The sequence below is a fragment of the Schistocerca piceifrons genome, chromosome 7 (assembly GCF_021461385.2).
Source record: "Schistocerca piceifrons isolate TAMUIC-IGC-003096 chromosome 7, iqSchPice1.1, whole genome shotgun sequence".
Classification (NCBI taxonomy): Eukaryota; Metazoa; Arthropoda; class Insecta; order Orthoptera; family Acrididae; genus Schistocerca; species Schistocerca piceifrons.
Window position 1 is genome coordinate 355,243,939 of NC_060144.1, and position 23,723 is coordinate 355,267,661.

Genomic DNA, 23,723 nt, shown 5'->3' on the forward strand with positions numbered 1-23,723 from the left:
AATGGGGTCCCACAGGGCTCTGTATTGAGTGTCACTTTATTTTTAGCAGCCATTAATGATGTAGCAGCAGCTGCGGAGCCGCCCAGCTGTGGAGCCACCCTTCTCATGTTCTCTGTATGCAGACGACTTTTGCATTTCCTACTGCTCCTCCAGTACTGGTGCTGCTGAGTGGCGGCTACAGGAAACCATCCACAAGTTGCAGTCATGGGCTCTAACACACAGATTCCAGTTTTCAGCCGTTGAGTCATGCTTCATGCACTGCGGTCAGTGCCGTATCATTCAACAGGAACCAGAACTTTACCTTGATGATGATCTATTCACTGTAGTGGAGACCTCTCGATTCTTAGGACTGCTTTTGACACCCAATTTACTTGGCTTCCTCATCTTCATCAGCTCAAGCGGAAGTGCTGAGAAACACCGTAATGCTCTCCGCTGCCTGAGCAACACCAACTGGGGTGCAGATTGCTCTACACAGCTTTGGCTGTACAAAGCCCCTGTTCAGTCCCACCTTGAATATGGGAGTCTTGTTTATGGTTCAGCAGCGCCCTCAGCATTGTTGTTACTAGACACAGTGCACCACTGTGGTGTTCGAATAGTGGAAGAAGCTTTTATGATGAGTCCAGTGATCAGCCTACTGGTGGAGGCTGGGGTCCCTCCGTTGCAGATCAGGTGCCAACAGCTGTTCGTCAGTTATGTCGTGCGTATTTGTAGCTCTTCTGAGCATCCAAATTACCATCTCATTTTCCCAACGACAGCAGTCTATCTCCCACACCTGCAGCCCAGGTCAGGGATTATGATCGCTGTTCGCACCTAATCCCTTCTGTTTGAACTGGAGTCCTTCCCTTTACCACCTCTCCTCTGGGTCCATTCACATACACCTCTGTGGTGTATACCTAGACTGCAGCTTCAGCTGGATCTTTTGCATGGCCATAAAGACTCTTGCAGCTGTTCACTGTCTCTTTTTCTTGATTCTTGACACACCCTGAGACTCTGAAGTAGTCTACACCAACAGCTCAATGGTCGATAGTCACATTGGCTTTGCCTACACTCACTCAGGACATATTGAACAGTGCTCCTTGCTGGATGGCTGCAGTGTTTTCATTGTTGAGTTAGTGGCCATATTCTGTGCTCTTGAACAGCTTACAAGCTACTGACCAGTGCTACCCTCACCACCCTTTGGTGCAACCATCCAGGAGTCTGTATAAGCCGGGAGTCTGTCTGAAATAGTCCGGTTGTTCAATAGTGTTTGTCTGGCCTCCGGGACATGTCAAAATCACAGGAAATGAGCTTGCTGCCAGGCTGGCCAAACAGGCTACTCGGAAACTGCTTCTGGCGATTGGCATCTCTGAAACTGACCTGCACTTGGTATTATGCCGCAAGGTTTTTCAAATTTGGGATATTGAATCATATAATCTAGCTATGCCCTATAAACTGCATGCCATAAAGGGGATTACAGATGTGTGGAAGTCCTCCATGTGGGCCTCTCGCAGGGACTCTGTGGTCCTCTGCCAGCTCCTCATTGGCAACACTTGAGTGACCCATGGCTATTTCCTCTGCTATGAAGACCCACCCCATTGTATATGCACCAGCCATTTGATGGAGGCCCATATTCTGTTGCAGTCTCCTACTTTAGCTGACAACATCTCGTTGACTGATTTAGTTTTACATTTTATACGTGATTGGGGGAAAGGGGGGGGGGGGCAGTTATTGTTCCATTGAAGTTCTAGTGCATGTCGTTTGTCACTCTGTGTTCTCTACCCTAGTGATTTTAGGCTAGAGGTTTTAATGTGTTGCAGAGTGGCTGGCTTATCCGTTTTTATTCTCGTGATCAGCCAGCCACCATCATCTGTTCTCTTATTTTAATCCCCTCTACCCATTTCTTGTGTCTCCCTGTGGTTTTCTTGTCTTTTTTCCATTGTAGTGTTTGTTGCCCTTCTGTAGTCCTTGTGGTTTCTTATTTTCTCCAAGTTTTGTGCAGTAAATCTTGTTTGTTTTATGCTTTCCCTCACTGACTTGTTTTATAGGAACAAGGGACCGATGACCCAAGTGGATTAGTCCTCCTGCCCCCTTAAGCTGGTTATATCTACCTTACCTTACATTCTAAAGAATGAAATTGTCCAAAAGTAATAGTTTTATTTTATTTTTTCCAAAAGATATTTTAACTAGCTTATTCATACCCATTGGTGCAAACTATCTCAGATACATACTGAAACTGTAATGGTAACCAAAAAGAGCTATTACTTTTGATATGTGTAACCACTAGCCTAAATACCAATCATTAAACAAAATCACCGTATTGATAATAGCTGAATTGGAGTATCTGGCAACTGCAGATGGTATTATACCAGACGGAAGTGACCTGGAAGTACTCCTTGGAATAATTCCCTAAGCAGTCTAAGTGATTTCGTAAATTGTCAGAGTGTACATTACACAAAAAATTTACAACACACTGAACAGTAATTCTCTCAAATAATGGCTTGTTATTTTGGTTTCTATAACAAAAGAAACAATTTGAACAAAAATTTCATTGCTTCATACATCCTTTGTTAACAGAAATGCATTATTCATTATATATGCTTAAACAATGATTGCATAAATCCTTTCACAACATTCTATAGAAGAGATCCTCAAATGTTTTCGCCCAGTATCCTCCACTTCCATCATTGTCTCAAAACTTATGAACTTTATGTGTTTGCAAGAATGGCTTTGTGCTAAAAAAATTTCAGTCTGTTATTACTGTACTTTTTCTTGCCAAATTAAATTGATTTGTATGCATTTATATGAGATGCATTCCAAAATTAAGGCATAGTGACCAATATTTAACAGAGGGTAACTCTGAATGAATTTTTATGAATGTAGTGCTGTCTACTGACTCTTTAGGAAACTACTGCATTGTTGGTTTGATTCAGTAATCATTTGCCAGTCGGTGACAGCAGATCACAATGGCCAAAACAATCGTACCTCCCGTCAGAAGTGAACAGTGCAGTGTGATTAGATTTTTGCTGGCAAAAGGATCTTCAGCTGCTGAAATATATTGTGAGTTATGAGTTGTGTATGGATCTGAAATAATGAGTGACAAGAAAGTTCGAAAATCTTGTCAAAATTTTCAAAATGGCTGCATAAATGTTCACAGTGAACAGCAGAGTGGCAGGCGCAGTATTTGGACCAATGACAATGTTGATCAAGTGAACCAAAAGCTTCGAAGTGATCGGTGACTGATGATTAGTGGTCTGGCTAATGAATTCCAAAATGTTACTTGAACCTCAATTTACAGCATTGTCACTGAACTGCTTGAATATTACAAACTGTGTGCGAGGTGGGTTCCAAAAATGCTCACTGATCAGCACAAAGAGCAAAAGAATGTATAGTGCACAACAATTTTTGGAGTGCTATAGATAAGTTGGAGATGATATGTTTCCCCAAATTGTTAAGGGTGACAAGATGTGGATATCATACACCAATGCAGAATCAAAACAACAGTCAATGCAGTAGTACCATTTAAGTTCACCCAATCTAAAGAAGTTTAAGCAGTCCCCATTCTCGAATTAAAAATGCTGGCTACCACTTTTTGGGACAAAAAGTGCGTCCTTGTGATTGATTTCATGGACCATGGGTCAACAATTAAAGCTGACATATACTGTGAAATGCTGAGCAAAGTGAGACGTGCAATCCAAAATTAACAATGTGGGAAACTGTCATGTGGCATAATCCTCCTCCATGACAATGCAACCCTCACATCACTGCTAAAACCAAAGGGAAGATTCAAGATTTCTGTTGGAAACTTTTCTGAGCACCCTCTGTACAGTCCCAGCTTTGCATAATCCAACTATTTCCCCTTCTTGCATTTTAAAAGTGTCTGTGTGGACTACGGCTTCAAAATGACAATGAAATCAAGAATGGCATTGCCACCTGATTCAATTACCAGGTGGCAGACTTCTGTACAGAGGGCTTAAAAGAAGTTGGTGCTGTATTACAGAAAGTGTACAGATGTGAACAGCGATTATGTGGAAAAGTAAAGTAGATATGTAGTAAAATGTTGCTGTTAATAAAAATCTTTTCTAATAAGCTTATTTTTTTAATGATCAAACAGTCCTTAGTTTTGAAATACATCTCGGAAAATTGAAAACAATGCAACATTACATTTCCAGAAATAAATGTAGAACAGATTACTCAAAAACAGATCATTGCTGTAACAATTATGATCTAGTTTTACTCAAAATCAATATATGAATGTTTTCAAAAGGGCAGATAATGAATTGAAAATAAAAATTGGTTTTATTTAAAAAATGAAAAATCTTATTTTTTAAATTGTTATATTATGATTTTTATTTCTTTTTATTGAAATTATATATATGTAGTTTAATGATTCACAGAATAACAAAAACGTTGTTACAAATGTTTAATTAAGAGATCATTTCTAAAAGGTAAAGAAAATGCAGTATGTACCAGAATGTAATTCTGTGGAACTGGAATCTTCAATGGACATTAAATGGAAGCAATACGGTAGCAATAAGAGAGTGCCCATAGATATCAAATTCACAAAATTTATATTATTATATTTTATATAAAAATAAATCCTGCCATTGATAATGACACAACTGTGGTGAAACATGTTTAAGTAAAGACAAACATAATTGTGTTCTTGTTACAATGCAGAGCCTGTTAAGCCTGCTATTAAGCTTTAATGTGTGAATGAGTCTACATTTCAGAACTGAGTCTAGTAAAACAGTATATGATATATGAAACAGCTAATCTTAGTTTGCAGAAGTAATTTCTTGTATTAAAGACAGCTTTCGTCAACCTTAAGGATGGTTTGAACAGCACAGTGCCATGCTAGACCATGTCCTATCATAGGTGGTAAGCTGATTTCTTCTTTCAACCATTGAACTGTCTTGATGAGCTGTTTCAGAGGGACCTACAGTTTAATGTGGACACCAAACCATGGTGCAACTTGATGTTTTTCACATCAATAAAGACTTCCGGAGAAGAAAGCAATAAGTGACAGATAAAAACCCTGGAACTGACTGGGGGTACATTGTGAATTGTGGATAACACAGATCCTTTGCTGGCCGGTGTGGCCGAGCTGTTCTAGGCGCTTCAGTCTGGAACCGCACGACCGCTATGGTCGCAGGTTCGAATCCTACCTTGGGCGTGGGTGTGTGTGATGTCCTTAGGTTAGTTAGGTTTAAGTAGTTCTGAGTTCTAGGGGACTGATGACCTCAGACATTAAGTCCCATATTGCTTGGAGCCATTTTTTTGAACAGATCCTTTAGATTCCTAGTTTGTTAGTTAGTTACATGTTCCATTGATCAATCTCACAGTAACTGTTATGATGTGGAAAGTGTCAAGTGCATATGAAATGCACAAATGAATCAAGATTTTTTAAATTTTTTTAAAGGTTAAAATGTTTGTTACCTACCGCATTCCCTTAAATGGCACAAAATGCCTTTATTGTACATTTAGATTTATTTATTCCTATTCAACAATTCATCTATGGTGTAGGAGGAGTCTGGCACTAATCATTGTGCCAACAAATCACACCTTGAGAATATTTTTTTCTTGTTTCGAGAAAATTACTGACATTGGAAGTAAACACTACTCCTATCGTAAAAATGTTGAAGATGCTATTGTCACATAAAACAAAGGAAAATAGTGAAGACTGTAACATAAGCATTTCACTCTTTGCTTGACATGTGCTGAATATTATGTTCATGATAGATTATTTTTAAAATATATTCGTAATTATTGTCTTTATAATAAACTTTCCAGCTAACTTCTTCTTGTAAAGACTATTTATATGTTACATTCATCTGTTCTCATCAGAGCAGAAGTAATTGCTTGACAGTTGTATGTTTGCTATTTTGTCTCTGCAAATGATCATTTGTTGCAGACTTATGGTTGATAAGTGTGTGCAGCCATGCCGCCTGCACTCTGTGGCAACACTGATGGAAGTAGAAAGAGTCCACACCGTACTTCATTGTATGTATATGCAGGCTAGAGCAGAAGAAGTACTGCACATTTCAGAGACTGAAACAAAGCTACGTTCACTTGCCAGTAGTAAAGATGATACTCCTGTCACTACTGCAAATAGCAGCATTCAGGTAGGATACTGATTGGAACAGATAAGTATTTTCAAGAAAGAGATTTATTTAAAAGTTTTATGTCCTCAGGTTACTTTTTAAAAAATGTCTTTATAATTGACTTTCACCAACACACATCTCCATCCTTGCCAAAATAAAATTTAACAAGGACCTTGCTTCCTGATTGTAGGAGTAAGATTCATCATAAGAATAAACAAAATATGATGTCATGTAAAATAATTATGAATAAGATCTAACAATGGAAAGTCCAGTTTGGAATGTCAACAATATTATGAAAAGGATAGATTCTGGTCAGAGTGCCAGAGAGAGCAGTCACTTGGGTGTGAGGTGTTCTTGTTTGTGTGAATGTGAGTGTTATTTTTGTTTTCCTTTCTGAAGAAGACTTTGACTGAAAGCTCAGTGTGTAATGGTCTTTTCGTTGTGTCTGTCTGCAGCTCAAAATGTCATATTTGCAATGAGTAGCAATCTCTCCTTTTAATAGTTTTATGAAGAAGATCAGTCAGATTACACACAATAATTTGAAATCGTATATTGTTATTGTGATCTTCAGCCTATAGACTGGTTTGATGCTGCTCACCATGTTCTATTCTGTGCAAGCCTTTAAATTGATGCATAACTGCTGCAGTCTTGACCGTTTTTTTGCACCTGTTTCTGTAGTCAAGATTTGGTCACCCTCTACTATTTATACTCCCCACATTTACCTCCATTACCAAATTGATGATTTCATTTATGTCTCAGGATGCATGCTATCAACCAATTCTGTAACATGAGTGGGTGCATGGTGTACTTTGTACACATGTCAAGAACAGCTGTCTTTGTTACTAAGGTAAACATGTATGGGGGTATCACAGTTTAATATTAGTTTAACTAATCAATGAGAAAATAAACTTACATTATATGAGGTAAATCAGTTTTTAATTAAATAATAATAAAAAAACTTTCATTATATCACTCTGTTGCCTCATAGAAGTGTTCGGTCCGTGACACTTTCTCAGATCGGGCTCCTCATTGTCACATCTGATTTCACTATATGTAAGCATTGGTTCCTTTGAATTCACTTTGGTATATTGCCAGATACTTCAACATCAAAGTATTTTATTGAGGTTTTACATTTTTCAGTTCTCACTAAGTAACCATACCACTACACTTCACACTTTCTTATCACATTAGTAATGGGCATTTTCATACCAGCAGCATTTCTGGGTGTTCAGTTTTCATCTTGTCCTTCCTAATCTGCTGATTTCCAACAAACAGAGCAGTGTAAAGGTAACCACTCATCATGAAAGAGAGATATTGAACAGTTGATACACGTAAACAAGCTCAAAATCATTGCCTAACCTTTAGAAAATGTTAATCCTGAGAACTTAAAACACATTCATGCAGTGATTATATTGTCCTACCTAACGACATTGTCCTGAAGGTGAGCTTGACTTGACCCTTGCCAAATCAATTTTGTACTCCGTTTTCTAATGGTAGTGTGCGTTAAGAAAAAACATGTCTGCTAATGTCTAACCTCTGTCATTCTGATATACCCAAATTTTCCTGCTCACAAATTCTTCTCTATTTTTGCCCTACTTACACATTAATAGCTTCAACTAACATCTCTATTAAGGCCAAATATGTTATTGTCTGCACACCGTATTAATCTAAGACCTCTGCCATTTTTAGGAACAATTGCAAAATTTACATTCGGTGAAGCAGTCTTTGCTTTTACTCCTACTTCTGCAGTATGACTGAATGTCATTTAATATGTAGTACATAGTCTCACTTGAACATTACAATTAATTGTCCAGCAGTTGCAGATGACAACATTCACTACCAAGTTTCCTACAAAAAGACAAATATTGAAGATTATCTTCAAATCCTATAAGAAAGCTATGTGCATGAGTCAACTGGTAAAATGCTTACAAATAGTGAAGAGGCCGCTACTTTGTCACAGAGATATTGCAAAGAGTTGGTTGAAGCTTAACGAGGAGTTTACAGAGAGCTGTTAGTGCAAACTGCAGTTTAAAAATATAGTAGTCATGACATAAAATACAGGACCCGAGTAGCGTATAAGACAGTAAAAAAAATTCCAGTTGCCCAACCAGTAGTAAAGTGCTAGAGGCCTCTTATAGTACAGCACACATTCAGTGCTGTCCTTGAATGGAAATATAGTGCCATGAGTTTGTACGTGACTTACTATACTCCCCATCCAGCAATTCATATTTAGATTATCTGTGATTTTCTTAAATTGCTCTGCACAAATGCCGGGACAGTTCGGTTGAAAAGGACATGGCTGATTTCCTTCCCTATCCTTTCATAATCTGAGCGTTGTGCTCAGTCTCTAATGACTTCGTTGTTGACGGGATGTTAAACTGTAATATTCCTTCATTTTGCACAGTTGATCAAAGATATCATGGCTGCATATCCCTTGCATTCCATCTTGTGAGTTATTTATGTAGCCTTTTTTGTGGCCTACTTACTGGTATTACTATAGTAGACTCTGAGAAACTGAATAAAGAGAAATTGAATAAAAACCACTCCATTAATTGAGTAATGACACGAGTTTTCTTCTTTGGAAGCAGGCATTTCCATCTGCTCAGGTGCGTCAAGTAATTTACCTTTCCCTACTCTGTACAGAACTTCAGAATTTCTGTATACCTTCACTTTTTTGAATGCGGCTGCTGAAGTGGGTACCATAAGCAGATTTTTGGCTTCAGTACCACCTGTGTACTCTTTCTATGGTATTTAAACTCCAATTTGGCCAACGTTTATCTTTGAGCACATCCTGAATTTTTCTGTTTGTTGAAAGAGAATCACCATTTCTTATCTGTACAATATTTAATTCAGTGAGAAGCAATCTTTCCTATTCCTTATATTGTTGAAAGTATCAGAGACGTAGGTGGGTTTCATGTTTGTCTTTCTCTACTTTATTGTTCTGACTTCTCCTACCCTTCATCCACTTCAGCATTTGAGATATCCCTTTTTATTTGTTTCTGCCTTCCTGGGTGTTCTTGAAGGCTGGCTAACATGTTTGACATGTAAATGGCGAGTGGGTAATGCATAACTCCAAGCACCCGGGTCAACAAATAGGGCTCGGGCATACACAATGTGGACAAAATTGCAGACCCACTGAAGTCCTGCACTCGCTTATGCAATTGCTCAATGTCACTAGCAAAATGTTAGCCAACTGGAAGCCATGCATACCACTATCCAGCAGTTACAGTACCATTTTTGCTATGTTACAGACCATGAAAGATGTGGCCATGCAGACCTGCGACCTCCAGTTCGGAGCTATGGTTTTGAAATCGTCTAGTGCTAAGGTGACGTGCTCACCTCCACCCACTACAGTTTCTCAAAACACCAAAAACCCTTCACCCACACCAGTGAAGTCACGTGTGCCACAAGAAGAAGAGCAGAAATTTGAAAAGGAATACTCACAAGATACTTTTTGTGTCCCTCAAGTCAGCAAATGTCTGGATCCTTGTGTGACAAACACAGGGTACTAATAAATTGAACAAGGACAAATATTCTTCCCCTTCTCCATCTAGGAGATCCTATACAACTGTGACACCATTCAGCTCCTATGTCCAGTTGACCTCCATTTTTCCGGTGCGAATCACCATACTAACCCAGGGAGGTTACTGGTACCTCTGAAGAGATAATGAAACAGGATCCTTCAGCCTCAGAACGCTGTAGTAGTATGCAGCCAAAATCTGGCACTCAGCAGCCACTGAAGTAATTGGCCCTTATCATCTAATATGGCTGTTCTCTAATGGGACATTTGCAGCATGGGATCACACATGACAGACTTACAGCTTCTATAGTGATCACGATGCCCGGTTGTTTTATGCCTCTTCTTTACCGCAATATGACCTGGTTCCCTGGTGGACTGGGGAATGCTGTGACACCATTCGCACATGGAGACATGCTCTCCAGGTCTTGGAATGCCAGGCCACAAACAAGAACTGTATTTCATTATAAACAGCCATGTGCAAAGTGTTGTCACATTATAAGAGATAGCAAAAAAGCTAGTTGGATCTTTTGTACTAATTCTTTTAACGGTTTAATTAACCCTGTCAACAACTATCTCCTGTCAAGCATCTGAGGCTCTCTCTTCATTGATGACTTTATGGTCTGCTGCAGCTCTCAATGGACTTGTTTACTGGAGCAACAACTTCAGGGATATTGTGACTGTGTTTAGTCACAGAGCATCAACAATGGATATAACTTTTCTATTGAAAAAACTGTCTGTCTGATCTTGTGTTGGTATGAGAAGTTTCTTCCCCTGTCCTTAAGCATGCTCCTATTGCTCTTGCATTAGTTGAAACCATGAAACTCTTGGGCTCACTTTATGGGAAACTCTGTTGGTCCTCCCACATATCTTATCTGCCAGCACACTGTATCAAGTCTCTGAATATCCTACGTCTTTTAAACAGAACTTCATGGGGAGTGGATTGGAAAATCCTCCTCTGCTTATACCACTCCTTCATCTGATCAAAAATGGCCTATGGGTGTCTCATTTACTCATCTGCAGGATCATCTGTTTTGTATGGTTTCAACACTGTCAACCATTGAGGCATACACTTGGCCACTATCCCAGCTATGAACCTCTATAAAGTTGATGCTGAACTATGGCTGTCCCACTGGTGTGATGTTCTGCTCAGCAGATATGCATGCCGTCTGTCCTCTGTGCCCAACCATCCATCCTGTGTGTCCTTTTGATGAATCCATTCATCACCAATAAGGGATGAGCACAACTTCTTTGTTGCCTCCTGGAGTTCACCTTGCTATACTGCTTTGGAAACTTAACCTTACGTTACCTGTCACATTCCCGATGGGTGAGAGCCCTTCACCACCTTGGTTTCATGCAGAGTTCCACATTAATTGTGGACATAGTTTACTTCTCAAGGACACTACTCTCGACTCAATCTATCACTGTTTCTCGAATTTTGCACACAACTTGGAGGCAGCACCTGTGTCTACGCTGATGGCTCTAAGACCACCATGGTGTTGGATGTGCTTTTGTCATTGGCAACAAATATTTTAGGTGCTGGCATGTAGATCAGTGTTCGATTTTTACTGCAGTGTTTTCCACACTCTGTCAGGCTGCCCATTACATCCAAAGGCGCAGGCTCCTCACTTGTGTGTTACGTACCGATTCACTTAGTGCCCTGCAGAGCCTCTGTGTACAATACACATGCCACCCTTTAGTACAGTGAATCTACGAATGCCTCCACTTGCTTCCTTTTCGTGGAGGCAACATGATGTTCATGTGTGTCCCTTGTCATGCCAGAGTGTTAGGAAATGAAGCTATTGATGCTGCTGCCAAGGCTACATTCTGACTACCTAGCCTTTTAGCTGTTCTGTCCCTTCATATGATCTCTTTTGCTGCACGTAGAAACATTGTGTCCCTCTGGCATGAACAATAATCTTCTGTATATGGGAACAAACTCTGGGGAATTAAACACCTTCCAATGGCTTGGAAAACTTCCTCATACCTCTCTCATCACGAGGAGATACTTTTAGCCCAGCTGTGTATTGAGCACTATTGTTTCTGTAAGTGTCATTTGTTAATTGGAGCCCTGCACCTCTCTGTGCTTACCGCATTCATTTCAACTTCATCCAGTAAATGGCCATTTGAAATTATGACATGGGTACTTATGACCTCAGCTGTTTTGCACCTCATAGCAACAACAACAATAATAACAAAAACAGTCTGCAGTGGGGCACAGTGTCAAATGCTTTCCAGATATTTAGGAATATGGAATCTACCTATTGCCCTTCATCCATTGTTTGAATAATGTTATTGTATTGGATGTATAGTGGCAGGGCAGTCAAACTGATGTCTTCATTGTTATGGGAAACCTATCACAGCTCTGTCACTCGCTGCAGCATATCCTTTTTCTGTATATGGTTTGCGATGTTATCATTGTCATTGTCGAAGTTGTTGAAGTCATCTCCTATCATCTCCATATCTCAGCAAACCATATCGTCTGAATTATCTTGATCATCGGCTGTGAAGCAATCTTTAAAGTCATTCTTCATGTCAGTTTTTGCAACAAACTGTCCTGCAGATTTCTACATCTACAATGAAGTACAGTCTGAACAAAACAATATTATGAAAAGGAAAGTTCTACATCTACATTTATACTCTGCAAGCCACCCAATGGTGTGTGGCGGAGGGCACTTTACGTGCCACTGTCATTACCTCCCTTTTCTGTTCCAGTCACGTATGGTTCGCGGGAAGAACGACTGTCTGAAAGCCTCCGTGCGCACTCAAATCTCCCTAATTTTACATTCGTGATCTCCTCGGGAGGTATAAGTAGGGGGAAGCAATATATTCGACACCTCATCCAGAAACGCCCCCTCTCGTAACCTGGCGAGCAAGCTACACCGTGATGCAGAGCGCCTCTCTTGGAGAGTCTGCCACTTGAGTTAGTTAAAAATCTCCGTAACGCTATCATGGTTACCAAATAACCCTGTGATGAAACGCGCCGCTCTTCTTTCGATCTACTCTATCTCCTCCGTCAACACGATCTGGTACGGATCCCACACTGATGAGCAATACTCAAGTATAGGTCGAACGAGTGTTTTGTAAGCCACCTTCTTTGTTGATGGACTACATTTTCAAAGGAATCTCCCAATGAATCTCAACCTGGTACCCGTCTTATCAGCAATTAATTTTATATGATCATTCCACTTCAAATCGTTCCGCGCACATACTCCCAGATATTTTACAGAAGTAACTGCTACCCGTGTTTGTTCCGCTATCATATAATCATACAATAAAGGATCCTACTTTCTTTGTATTCACAATATATTACATTTGTGTATGTTACGGGTCAGTTGCCACTCCCTGCACCAAGTTCCTATCCGCTGCAGATCTTCCTGCATTTCGCTACAATTTTCTAATGCTGCAACTTCTCTGTATACCCCAGCATCATCCGTGAAAAGCCGCATGGAACTTCCGACACTATCTACTAGGTCATTTATATATATTGTGAAAAGCAATGGTCCCATAACACTCACCTGTGGCACGCCAGAGGTGTATTCTGTTTGCTAAAATCTCTTCAATCCAGCCACACAGCTGGTCTGATATTCCGTAGGCTCTTACTTTGTTTATCAGGCGACAGTGCGGAACTGTATCGAACGCCTTCCGGAAGTCAAGGAAAATAGCATCTACCTGGGAGCCTGTATCTAATGTTTTCTGGGTCTCATAAACAAATAAAGCGAGTTGGATCTCACACGATCGCTGTTTCCGGAATCTATGTTGATTCCTACACAGTAGATTCTGGGTTTCCAAAAACGACATGATACTCGAGCAAAAAACATGTTCTAAAATTCTACAACAGATCGACGTCAGAGATATAGGTCTATAGTTTTGCGCATCTGCTCGACGACCCTTCTTGAAGACTGGGACTACCTGTGCTCTTTTCCAATCATTTGGAACCTTCTGTTCCTCTAGAGACTTGCGGTACACGGCTGTTAGAAGGGGGGCAAGTTCTTTCGCGTAATCTGTGTAGAATCAAATTGGTATCCCATCAGGTCCAGTGGACTTTCCTCTGTTGAGTGATTCCAGTTGCTTTTCTATTCCTTGGACACTTATTTCTATGTCAGCCATTTTTTCGTTTGTGTGAGGATTTAGAGAAGGAACTGCAGTGCGGTCTTCCTGTGTGAAACAGCTTAGGAAAAAGGTGTTTAGTATTTCAGCTTTACACGTGTCATCCTCTGTTTCAATGCCATCATCATCCCGGAGTGTCTGGATATGCTGTTTCGAGCCAATTACTGATTTAACGTAAGACCAGAACTTCCTAGGATTTTCTGTCAAGTCGGTACATAGAATTTTACTTTCGAATTCACTGAACGCTCCACGCATAGCCCTCCTTACACTAACTTTGACATCGTTTAGCTTCTGTTTGTCTGAGAGGTTTTGGCTGCGTTTAAGCTTGGAGTGAAGCTCTCTTTGCTTTCACAGTAGTTTCCTAACTTTGTTGTTGAACCACGGTGGGTTTTTCCTGTACCTTACAGTTTTACTCAGCACGTACCTGTCTAAAATGCATTTTACGATTGCCTTGAACTTTTTCCATAAACACTCAACATTGTCAGTGTCAGAACAGAAATTTTCGTTTTGATCTGTTAGGTAGTCTGAAATCTGCCTTCTATTACTCTTGCTAAACAGATAAACCTTCCTCCCTTTTTTTATATTCCTGTTAACTTCCATATTCAGGGATGCTGCAACGGCCTTATGATCACTGATTCCCTGTTCTGCACTTACAGAGTCGAAAGGTTTGGGTCTGTTTGTTATCAGTAGGTCCAAGATGTTATCTCCACGAGTCGGTTCTCTGTTTAATTGCTCGAGGTAATTTTCGGATAGTGCACTCAGTATGTCACTCGATGCTCTGTCCCTACCACCCGTCCTAAACATCTGAGTGTCCCAGTCTATATCTGGTAAATTGAAATCTCAACCTAAGACTATAACATGCTGAGAAAATTTATGTGAAATGTCTTCCAAATTTTCTCTCAGTTGTTCTGCCACTAATGCTGCTGAGTCGGGAGGTCGGTAAAAGGAGCCAATTATTAACCTAGCTGGGTTGTTGAGTGTAACCTCCACCCATAATAATTCACAGGAACTATCCACTTCTACTTCACTACAGGATAAACTACTACTAACAGCGACAAACACGCCACCACCGGTTGCATGTAATCTATCCTTTCTAAACACCATCTGTGCCTTTGTAAAAATTTCGGCAGAATTTATCTCTGGCTTCAGCCAGCTTTGTGTACCTGTAACGATTTCAGCTTCGGTGCTTTCTATCAGCGCTTGAAGTTCCGGTACTTTACCAATGCAGCTTCGACAGTTTACAATTACAATACCGATTGCTGCTTGGTCCCCGCATGTCCTGGCTTTGCCCCGCACCCTTTGAGGCTGTTGCCCTTTCTGTACTTGCCCGAGGCCCTCTAACCTAAAAAACCGCCCAGTCCACGCCACACAACCCCTGCTACCCGTGTAGCCACTTGCTGCATGTAGTGGACTCCTGACCTATCCAGCGGAACCCGAAACCCCACCACCCTATGGCGCAAGTCAAGGAACCTGCAGCCCACACGGTCGCAGAACCATCTCAGCCTCTGATTCAGACCCTCCACTTGGCTCTTTACCAGAGGTCGGCAGTCAGTCCTGTCGACGTTGCTGCAGATGGTGAGCTCTGCTTTCATCCCGCTAGCGAGACTGGCAGTCTTCACCAAATCAGATAACCGCCGGAAGCCAGAGAGGATCTCCTCCGATCCATAGCGACGCACATCATTGGTGCCGACATGAGCGACCACCTGCAGATGGGTGCACCCTGTACCCTTCATGGTATCCGGAAGGACCCTTTCCACATCTGGAATGACTCCCCCCGGTATGCACACAGAGTGCACATTGGTTTTCTTCCCCTCTCTTGCTGCCATATCCCTAAGGGGCCCCATTACGCACCTGACGTTGGAGCTCCCAACTACCAGTAAGCCCACCCTCTGCGACCGCTGGATCTTGCAGACTGAGGGGCAACCTCTGGAACAGGACAAGCAGCCATGTCCGGCTGAAGATCAGTATCAGCCGGCGACAGAGCCTGAAACCGGTTCGTCAGACAAACTGGAGAGGCCTTCCGTTCAGCCCTCCGGAATGTCTTTCGCCCCCTGCCACACCTCGAGACGACCTCCCACTCTACCACAGGTGAGGGATCAGCCTCAATGTGGGCAGTATCCCGGGCAGCCACAGTCGTAGTCCGATCGGGGGATGCGTGGGACGAGCTGGCTGTCCCCAACAAACCCCCATCTGGACCCCCACAGTGATGCCCATTGGCAACAGCCTCAAGCTGTGTGACCGAAGCCAACACTGCCTGAACCTGGGAGCGAAGGGATGCCAACTCAGCCTTCATCCGAACACAGCAGTTGCTACTCATCATATAGCAGAGATGCTGAGTTGCAGTTATGCACAACAAAAAGACTGTCATAATATAAACTTTTGGCCAACAAGGCTTTTGTCAAAAATAGATCTCTCACACACACACACACACACACACACACACACACACACGCATGACTGCCTCTGGCAGATGAAGGAGTGTGGCTTCAGCTGCCACTCAGCATTTCCATTGTATGGTGAGTAGCAACTTTCCTTTTCATAATATTGTCACATTCCATCCTGGATTTTCCACTGTTTGATTACAGTCTGAACAAAGATTTACAAATATTTAGTCAGACATTGATAAGATTTCAAAATGGTGCAATGATCAGCAGCTTGCTTTAAATTTTCAAAAATGTAAAATAGTGCACTTCAGAAAACCAAAAAAGACATAGTATTCTTTGAATGTAATATTAGTGAGTCACAATTGGAATCTATAAACTCGTACAAATACTGTAACACTTAAAAGGAACACAATGTGGAATGATGACATTCATTCAGTCATTGTTGAAGAAGGTAGCAGACTAAGGTTTATTGGTAGAATACTAGGGAAGTGCAATAGGCTACAAAGGAGGTTGCTTACAAATTACTCATGTGACCCACTCTAGAATATTTCCCATGTGTGTGTGACTCGTACTAAAGAGGAATAACAGAGGATATTGAACATTATGCAGAGAAAGGCAGCACGAATGGTCAAGGTTGGGTTGACCCACAGGAAAGTTCATTGAGATGAGATGTTGAAAGAACTGAACTGGCTGACTGTTGAAGATAGATGTAAACTATTGTGAGAAAGTGTACTTACAAAGTGTCAAGAAACAACTTAAACTATGATTCTAGGAATATACTACAGCCATCTACATATTGCTCCAATAGGGATCATGAGGATAAGATTAGATTGATTATGGCAGACAATGAGGCATTTAAGCAATCATTTTTCCAGTGCTCCACACATGAATGGAACAGTTGGACATACCCTCTGCTGTACATTACATAGTGGTTCACAGGTTATAGATGTAGATGTAGATATGTATGCATGTTCCAAATATGCATCAAATTAATATGCAAATGTTGTAAATCCAAAATATTATCTGTACTTCATAACTTTACTTTCCAGGTAAACGTCTAAGATGAAATTGCACATTATTTGTGCTTTCTAAATAAATGTGATAAGAAAAAATTGTTTATTTCATGGTTAGTGTTCATGACACACTTGAAAGTCCCTGTCATTTGCTAGTTTAGCTATGACTTTCTTTTGTGTAGACAAAACTGCAAGAAGGAAAGTGACATAGAGTGCATTTATTGGCTAGTGGGAGCTGTCACATTTCAAAAAGTTTAGTTTTGCATTCTCTGTCCTTGGAAGCCTCTTTTATTAGATTGACATACAGATGGTATTGCTAACATAGTGAACAAACTTTTACACACTACTCTCCTAGGACTTAATTTTCCGGAGTAATGCAGCTGAGGTCAAAACAAGTCTTTGTGCTACTGTAGTGTGCGATAATAATAATGTATAAATGTGAGAACTGAACATCTTTGCAGAAGCCTCTTCAGAAATCTCAGGATCCTTATACTTACTTGTCAATACATTTGCTCCCTTATGGTGTTTGTAGTTAATAACAAGAGTGTATTTGGAATGAACTGTGTAATTCACAAACACAACACTAAAATATTTGTTGATTTTTGTTTTATGGGCATTAGGCCATGACTGAAGGCATATTTCTGTGCCCAAAGTTTCATCTTTCAGAACTGGAGACATCATCAGAACCTACACTACCGGCCATTAAAATTGATACACCAAGAAGAAATGCAGATGATGAAGGGGTATTCATTGGACAAATATATTATACTAGAACTGACATGTGATTACATTTTCACGCAATATGGTTGCATAGATCCTAAGAAATCAGTACCCAGAACAACCACCTCTGGCTGTAATAACGGCCTTGATATGCCTGAGCTTTGAGTCAAACAGAGCTTGGATGGCATCTACGGGTACAGCTGCCCATGCAGCTTCAACACGATACCACAGTTCATCAAGAGTAGTGACTGGCGTATTCTGACGAACCAGTTGCTCGGCTACCATTGACCAGACATTTTCAATTGGCGAGAGATCTGGAGAATGTGCTGGCCAGGGCAGCAGTCAAACATTTTCTGTGTCCAGAAAGGCCCGTACAGGACCTGCAACATGCGGTCGTGCATTATCCTGCTGAAATGTAGGGTTTCGCAGGGATCGAATGAAGGGTAGAGCCACGGGTCGTAACACATCTTAAATGTAACATCCACTGGTCAAAGTGCCATCAATGCGAACAAGAGGCAACCGAGACGTGTAACCAATGGCACCCCATACCATCATGCCGGGTGATACGTCAGTATGGTGATGACGAATACACGCTCCAATGTGCGTCCACTGCGATGTCGCCAAACACGGATGCAACCATCATGATGCTGTAAACAGAACCTGGATTCATCCGAAAACACGACGTTTTGCCATTCGTGCACCCAGGTTCGTCGTTGAGTATACCATCGCAGGCGCTCCTGTATGTGATGCAGCATCAAGGGTAACCGCAGCCATGGTCTCCGTTCTGATAGTCCATGCTGCTGCAAACGTCGTCGAACTGTTCGTGCAGATGGTTGTTGTCTTCCAAGCGTCCCCGTCTGTTGACTCAGGGATCGTGACATGGCAGCACAATCCGTTACAGCCAGGTGGATAAGATGCCTGTCATATCAGCTGATAGTGATACGAGGCCATTGGGATCCAGCACAGCGTTCCGTATTACCCTCCTCAACCCACCGATTCCATATTCTGCTAACAGTCATTGGATCTCAACCAACGCGAGCAGCAATGTCGTGATACGATAAACCGCAATTGTGATAGGCTACAATCCGACCTTTATCAAAGTCGGAAACATGATGGTACGCATTTCTCCTCCTTACGTGAGGCATCACAACAACGTTTCACCAGGCAACGCCGGTCAACTGCTATTTGTGTATGAGAAATCACTTGGAAACTTTCCTCATGTCACCATATTTTAGGTATCGCCACCGGCGCCAACCTTGCGTGAATGCTCTGAAAAGTTAATCATTTGCATATCACAGCATCTTCTTCCTGTCGGTTAAATTTTGCGTCTGTCGCACATCATCATCGTGGTGTAGCAATTTTAATGGCCAGTAGTGTACAACATCTTGGAATGTAGTTACAATCGCCTAACAGCTCAACAAACCAAATTTGTAAGAGATTGTAACTGCTTTTTGAGTCATTATAGCCTCTGATGAGATCTTCAGTATTGGAAGACAGAACATAGAGAATTATACCTTGGACCGTGGCCTAATGCACATAAAATAAAAATCACCAAATACATAAATACCATCCGTGAAAGTCTGCATTGTATAACGAAACTTAAAGTAAAAATAATTTTTGTATTCACTGTGAATCTCTACCTGGGGTTCTTATCGAGTTTTCAATTCTCGTGCTTAAAGGCTGTAACTGGATGTAACAGGAATTTGTAAATCCCCAAATATTTAAAAAGAAAGTAAATGAATGTCTCATTAACCACTCATTTTATAATTTACTGGAATATTTGGACTCAGTAATGTAGATTCCTCGTAACTCTAGCACTGTTTTCTCCTACCTTCCCCCCCACCCCCCACCCCCCCACCCCAAAAAAAAAAAAAAAAATCCCGACCGGCCATTCTCCCCCCTCCCCCCCCTCTGTCTCTCTCTGTCTCTCCCTCTCCCTCCACCCCCCCCACCCCTCACTCTCTTTATCTGGCTTCTCCCCCTACCCATGTCCCCTTTCTACCCCTCCCTCTACCTTTCCTCTCTTCCCTTTCCCCTCCTTCTCTCAATATCTCTTATATGTTCTATCCGACAGAGCTTCTTTTGTCTGGTTGTGCAGCCACTAAGTCATCTGTCTTTCCCATTCTTGCTATGCCCTTCTCGTCTCAAGCAACCTTCCTTCATCATCAGTCCAGGCAACTGCTCGCAATAATCAATAATCTTTTTTGCTGTAATATTGTGTGTTTGGGTGTCTGTGTGGTTGTTTTTGTAAATGTGTGTACTTTCTGTAAGAAAAAGTGCCAGAGCTGGAAAGGTAGTGAACAGTGTTTTCTAGTACGTGTGTGTGTGTGTGTGTGTGTGTGTGTGAGGGCGCACACGCGCTCCACACACATCAGTCTGCTATAGGTGAGTGCTTGCCTTTTCCTTATCTTATGTATTGTTCCATTCCGGGATTTCCATTATTGCTAGCTCTAATATTTGTAAGAGATAGATTTAGACTTTGCCAGTGTGCAGACAGCTGATAGTGGTCTATGTTGAATGCTTTGTTTGAAAAAAGGTGGGTGGGGTGCAAATATGTAGTTGAGTGAATTTGTGCTAGTCATACTTAGACGTTAGTATACTTTAAAGAAGCAGCCTGCAATGGCTGCTTTTGTCTATTTATATATGTAACTTAATTGGATAGATAAAAAATCTACTCACCAAGCAGTGGGAGAATACACACATAAAAGACTGTTGTGACTGGCAAGCTTTCGGAGCCAGTGGCTCCTTCTTCAGATAGAAGGGTTGAAGGGGAAGGAAGAACAGTGAAGGAAAAGGACTGGAGGGGTCTAGGAAAAGGGGTAGATTTTAGGAAAGTCACCCAGAACCACAGGTCAGGGTAGACTCACTGTACGGGATGAGAAGGAAAGACTGTAACTTGACGCACCCATGAAGGCAATTCACAATGGGATTTGGAGAGTATAATGTGTGAATGAATTACTTACAAGCATCCTACATTAAAGTAACTATATTTATAATCCAGAATAATATATTTATAATGTTATTGGTATCTAACTTTTGTATTCCATGAGGCTCGCATAAATATTCTATTTTAAAAGCTCATACTTCCCTGATATACAGGGGGTGGATGAAAATATGGAGATACCAAAAACACAACACATTTCTATGCCTTATATGGTGTAGGAGAACTGTTGGCATTAAAAACAGCTTCCAGTCATCACAAAATGGGTAAATACAGGTCCTGTATGGTTTTCAAGGGAATCTTGTACCATTCTTCATGCAAAATAGTGGCAGTTCAGCAAACAGTGGTGGAAGTGGATAGTGATCACCCACCCCTCTGTCCATAGTAGACCACAAAGGCTCAATAACATTGAGATCTGGTGACTATGGTGGCCGGGAACAAGCAAGAATCCATCTTTGTGCTCACAAAACCAGTTCTGGATGATGCGATATATGTGAACAGGAGCACTATCATCTTGGAACACAGCAACACCATTGCAGAACAAACATTGTACCATGGGGTGGATCTGTTGGTCACACAATCCTTGGCAGAATATCCATTGGGCCCATTGCATATCACAATATGGCTGCCCAAATCATCACCTATCACATGCCTTTTTTCACTCTTGGACTGTAAAGTCAACCAGATGTTGGAAACAGTGTGCAAAAAGATTCATCTGATCAAATTACTTTCTTCCATTGCTCTGTAGTCCAGGTTTTGTGGCTTCAGCACCACATTTTCCTACATCATCAATTAGTGATTTTGGAATTCCAGCTCACTGTGCAATTCCCTTCTTATGGACCACCCTTCTTCTTGTTTTGGTGCTGACAGTGTTCATGAGTGTGACATTCAGTTCTGCAGTGACTATTGCAGGCAGCTGTCATCATCTTATTTTTCGTCACAATCCTCTTCAGTGACTGTCTGTCACAATCAATCAACATGCACTTTTGTCTGCGAATCATTTTTTACACTCTCCCCATATCTGGTATAAATCTATGGTATGGTGTGTTTTGAAACGTCAAACACTCCAGCTTCCTTGCTTAGGAAGCTCTCGCCGTATGAGCACCAACAATTTGCCCACATACAAATTCGCTTACATCCAACATAATGCACTCAGACCTACACAGAACATTGTTCTGACCTTGACTGACAGTTGCAGCATATTGACAACATTGCACAAGTGTGAGGTCAAAGACAACAGTGCAAACTGCGGGCTTCTGTAGCATCTGCATTTGTGTTCAAGCACACATTTTGCACTGTATTTCCATGTTTTTATCCAATCCCTGTACTTATTTTTTTCAAGATCTGTTTGAAATTGATTGCTTTATTTTGTTTTAGGATGGTGCACCAGGTACCAGAGCAGCACATAATGCTACCCCTACAAACACTGCATCAGGACCATCAACACTGTCTCGTCTTATTCGTGGCATTCCACAGATACGTCCTCCTACTTCTCTCCCATTAGGTGCTTGTAGCTTTTCTGAATTATCATCTCCCCAGCCACCATATCCTTCTGCTTCCAATAAACCATCACCTCAATCTGCACCTCTGCTGCGGGCACCTCAGCTTCGTTCGCCTTCACCGCCACCGCCTCCGATAGCAGCACCACTCATGGAAATGGGCTTCTCTCTGAAGCATGTACAGAAAGCAATTAGTGCCACAGGTAAAATAACAAACCATGTAACATTACACGATGTAATATGATGATGATGATGATGACCATAGCATTTTCAGTAACTGTCTCATTTCAGATAAGAAGTGATATTTTATTTGCAGTTATGATTGCTTTTTGCTTATTATTTATCAGAATATAACCCCAGTTATTAATATGATCAAGTCAGCCATGTCTGTATAGATGGGAGAAGGAAAACAAAATTATAAGAAACAGTGATACCATAGACTTCTGACACTCTGGAACAGTCCAGAATCAACTGTTATCCTTGCAGGCACACACTTTGCTATACCTTATGACATGTTGCATCTAAATTTGCATGTTGTGCAATATTCTACAATAAGTTGCAGCAATTCTGCTTTTCTTGTAATGAAATTTTTTTGCAGCTAGGACTGCTTGCTGGTGGCTATTACTTCCCCAGTTGTGAACAAAAATGTAGGTTCCTGGCAGATTAAAACTGTGTGGTGGATTGGTACTCAAACCTATTACCTTTGTCTTTCACAGTGAAGTGCTGAAGCAATTGAGCTATCCAAACACAAGGTGTGACCCACCGTCATAGCTTTACTTTGGCCAGTACCTTACAGAACTAGCTCTTCTATAAAAAGGATATTATGGAGACATGGCGTAGTCACAGTTGGGGTTATTTCCAGAATAAATTTTCTTTCTGGAGCAGAGTGTGCACATATTTGAAACTTCCTGGCCGACTAAAAGTGTTTGCCAGATCAGCACTTGAACCTAGGACCTTTGCCTTTCTTCTAGGAGTGCTAATCCCACAAGATATACAGCAGAACTTCTTTGAAGTGTGGGAGGTAGGAGATGCAGTACTGGTAGAAGTAAAGCTGGGAAGGTGGGTGGTGAGTTGTTGGATAGTTTAGTCAGTAGAGTTCTTGCTCATGAAAGGCAAATGTGCCTGGTTCCAGTCCCAATCCAGCAACAGTTTTAATTTGCCAGGAAGTTTCAGATCAGTGCACACTCTGCTGCAGAGTAAAAATTCATTACAGAAATGTGCCCCAGGCTGTGTGTAAGGCATGTCTCTGCAACACCCTTTCTTCCAGGAATGCTAACCTTGCAAGGTCTGCAGGAGACCTTCTGTGAATTTTGGAAGGTAGATGGTGATGTGATTTGTTACTTTTCCTCTCTCTTCATTAATGAAAGATCATAAACCTTTTGAGTAGTTCTTTCCCTTATCTATAGACATCCTGATGAATGATGCTTTAGTTTCTCTGATAAAACTACAGCACTCTTTC

At 41.3% G+C, this 23,723-nt stretch overlaps 1 protein-coding gene across 1 annotated transcript in view; it reads left to right on the plus strand.

Annotated features, from left to right (window-relative positions):
* Positions 1-23,723, plus strand: part of LOC124804616 (probable E3 ubiquitin-protein ligase HERC1) — a 790,356-nt gene that overhangs the window by 421,274 nt on the left and 345,359 nt on the right. Inside the window, exons 38-39 of the mRNA XM_047264817.1 lie at positions 5,891-6,101; positions 22,143-22,467. Coding sequence (XP_047120773.1) covers positions 5,891-6,101; positions 22,143-22,467 — 536 coding nt within the window. The remainder of the gene's footprint in view (positions 1-5,890; positions 6,102-22,142; positions 22,468-23,723) is intronic.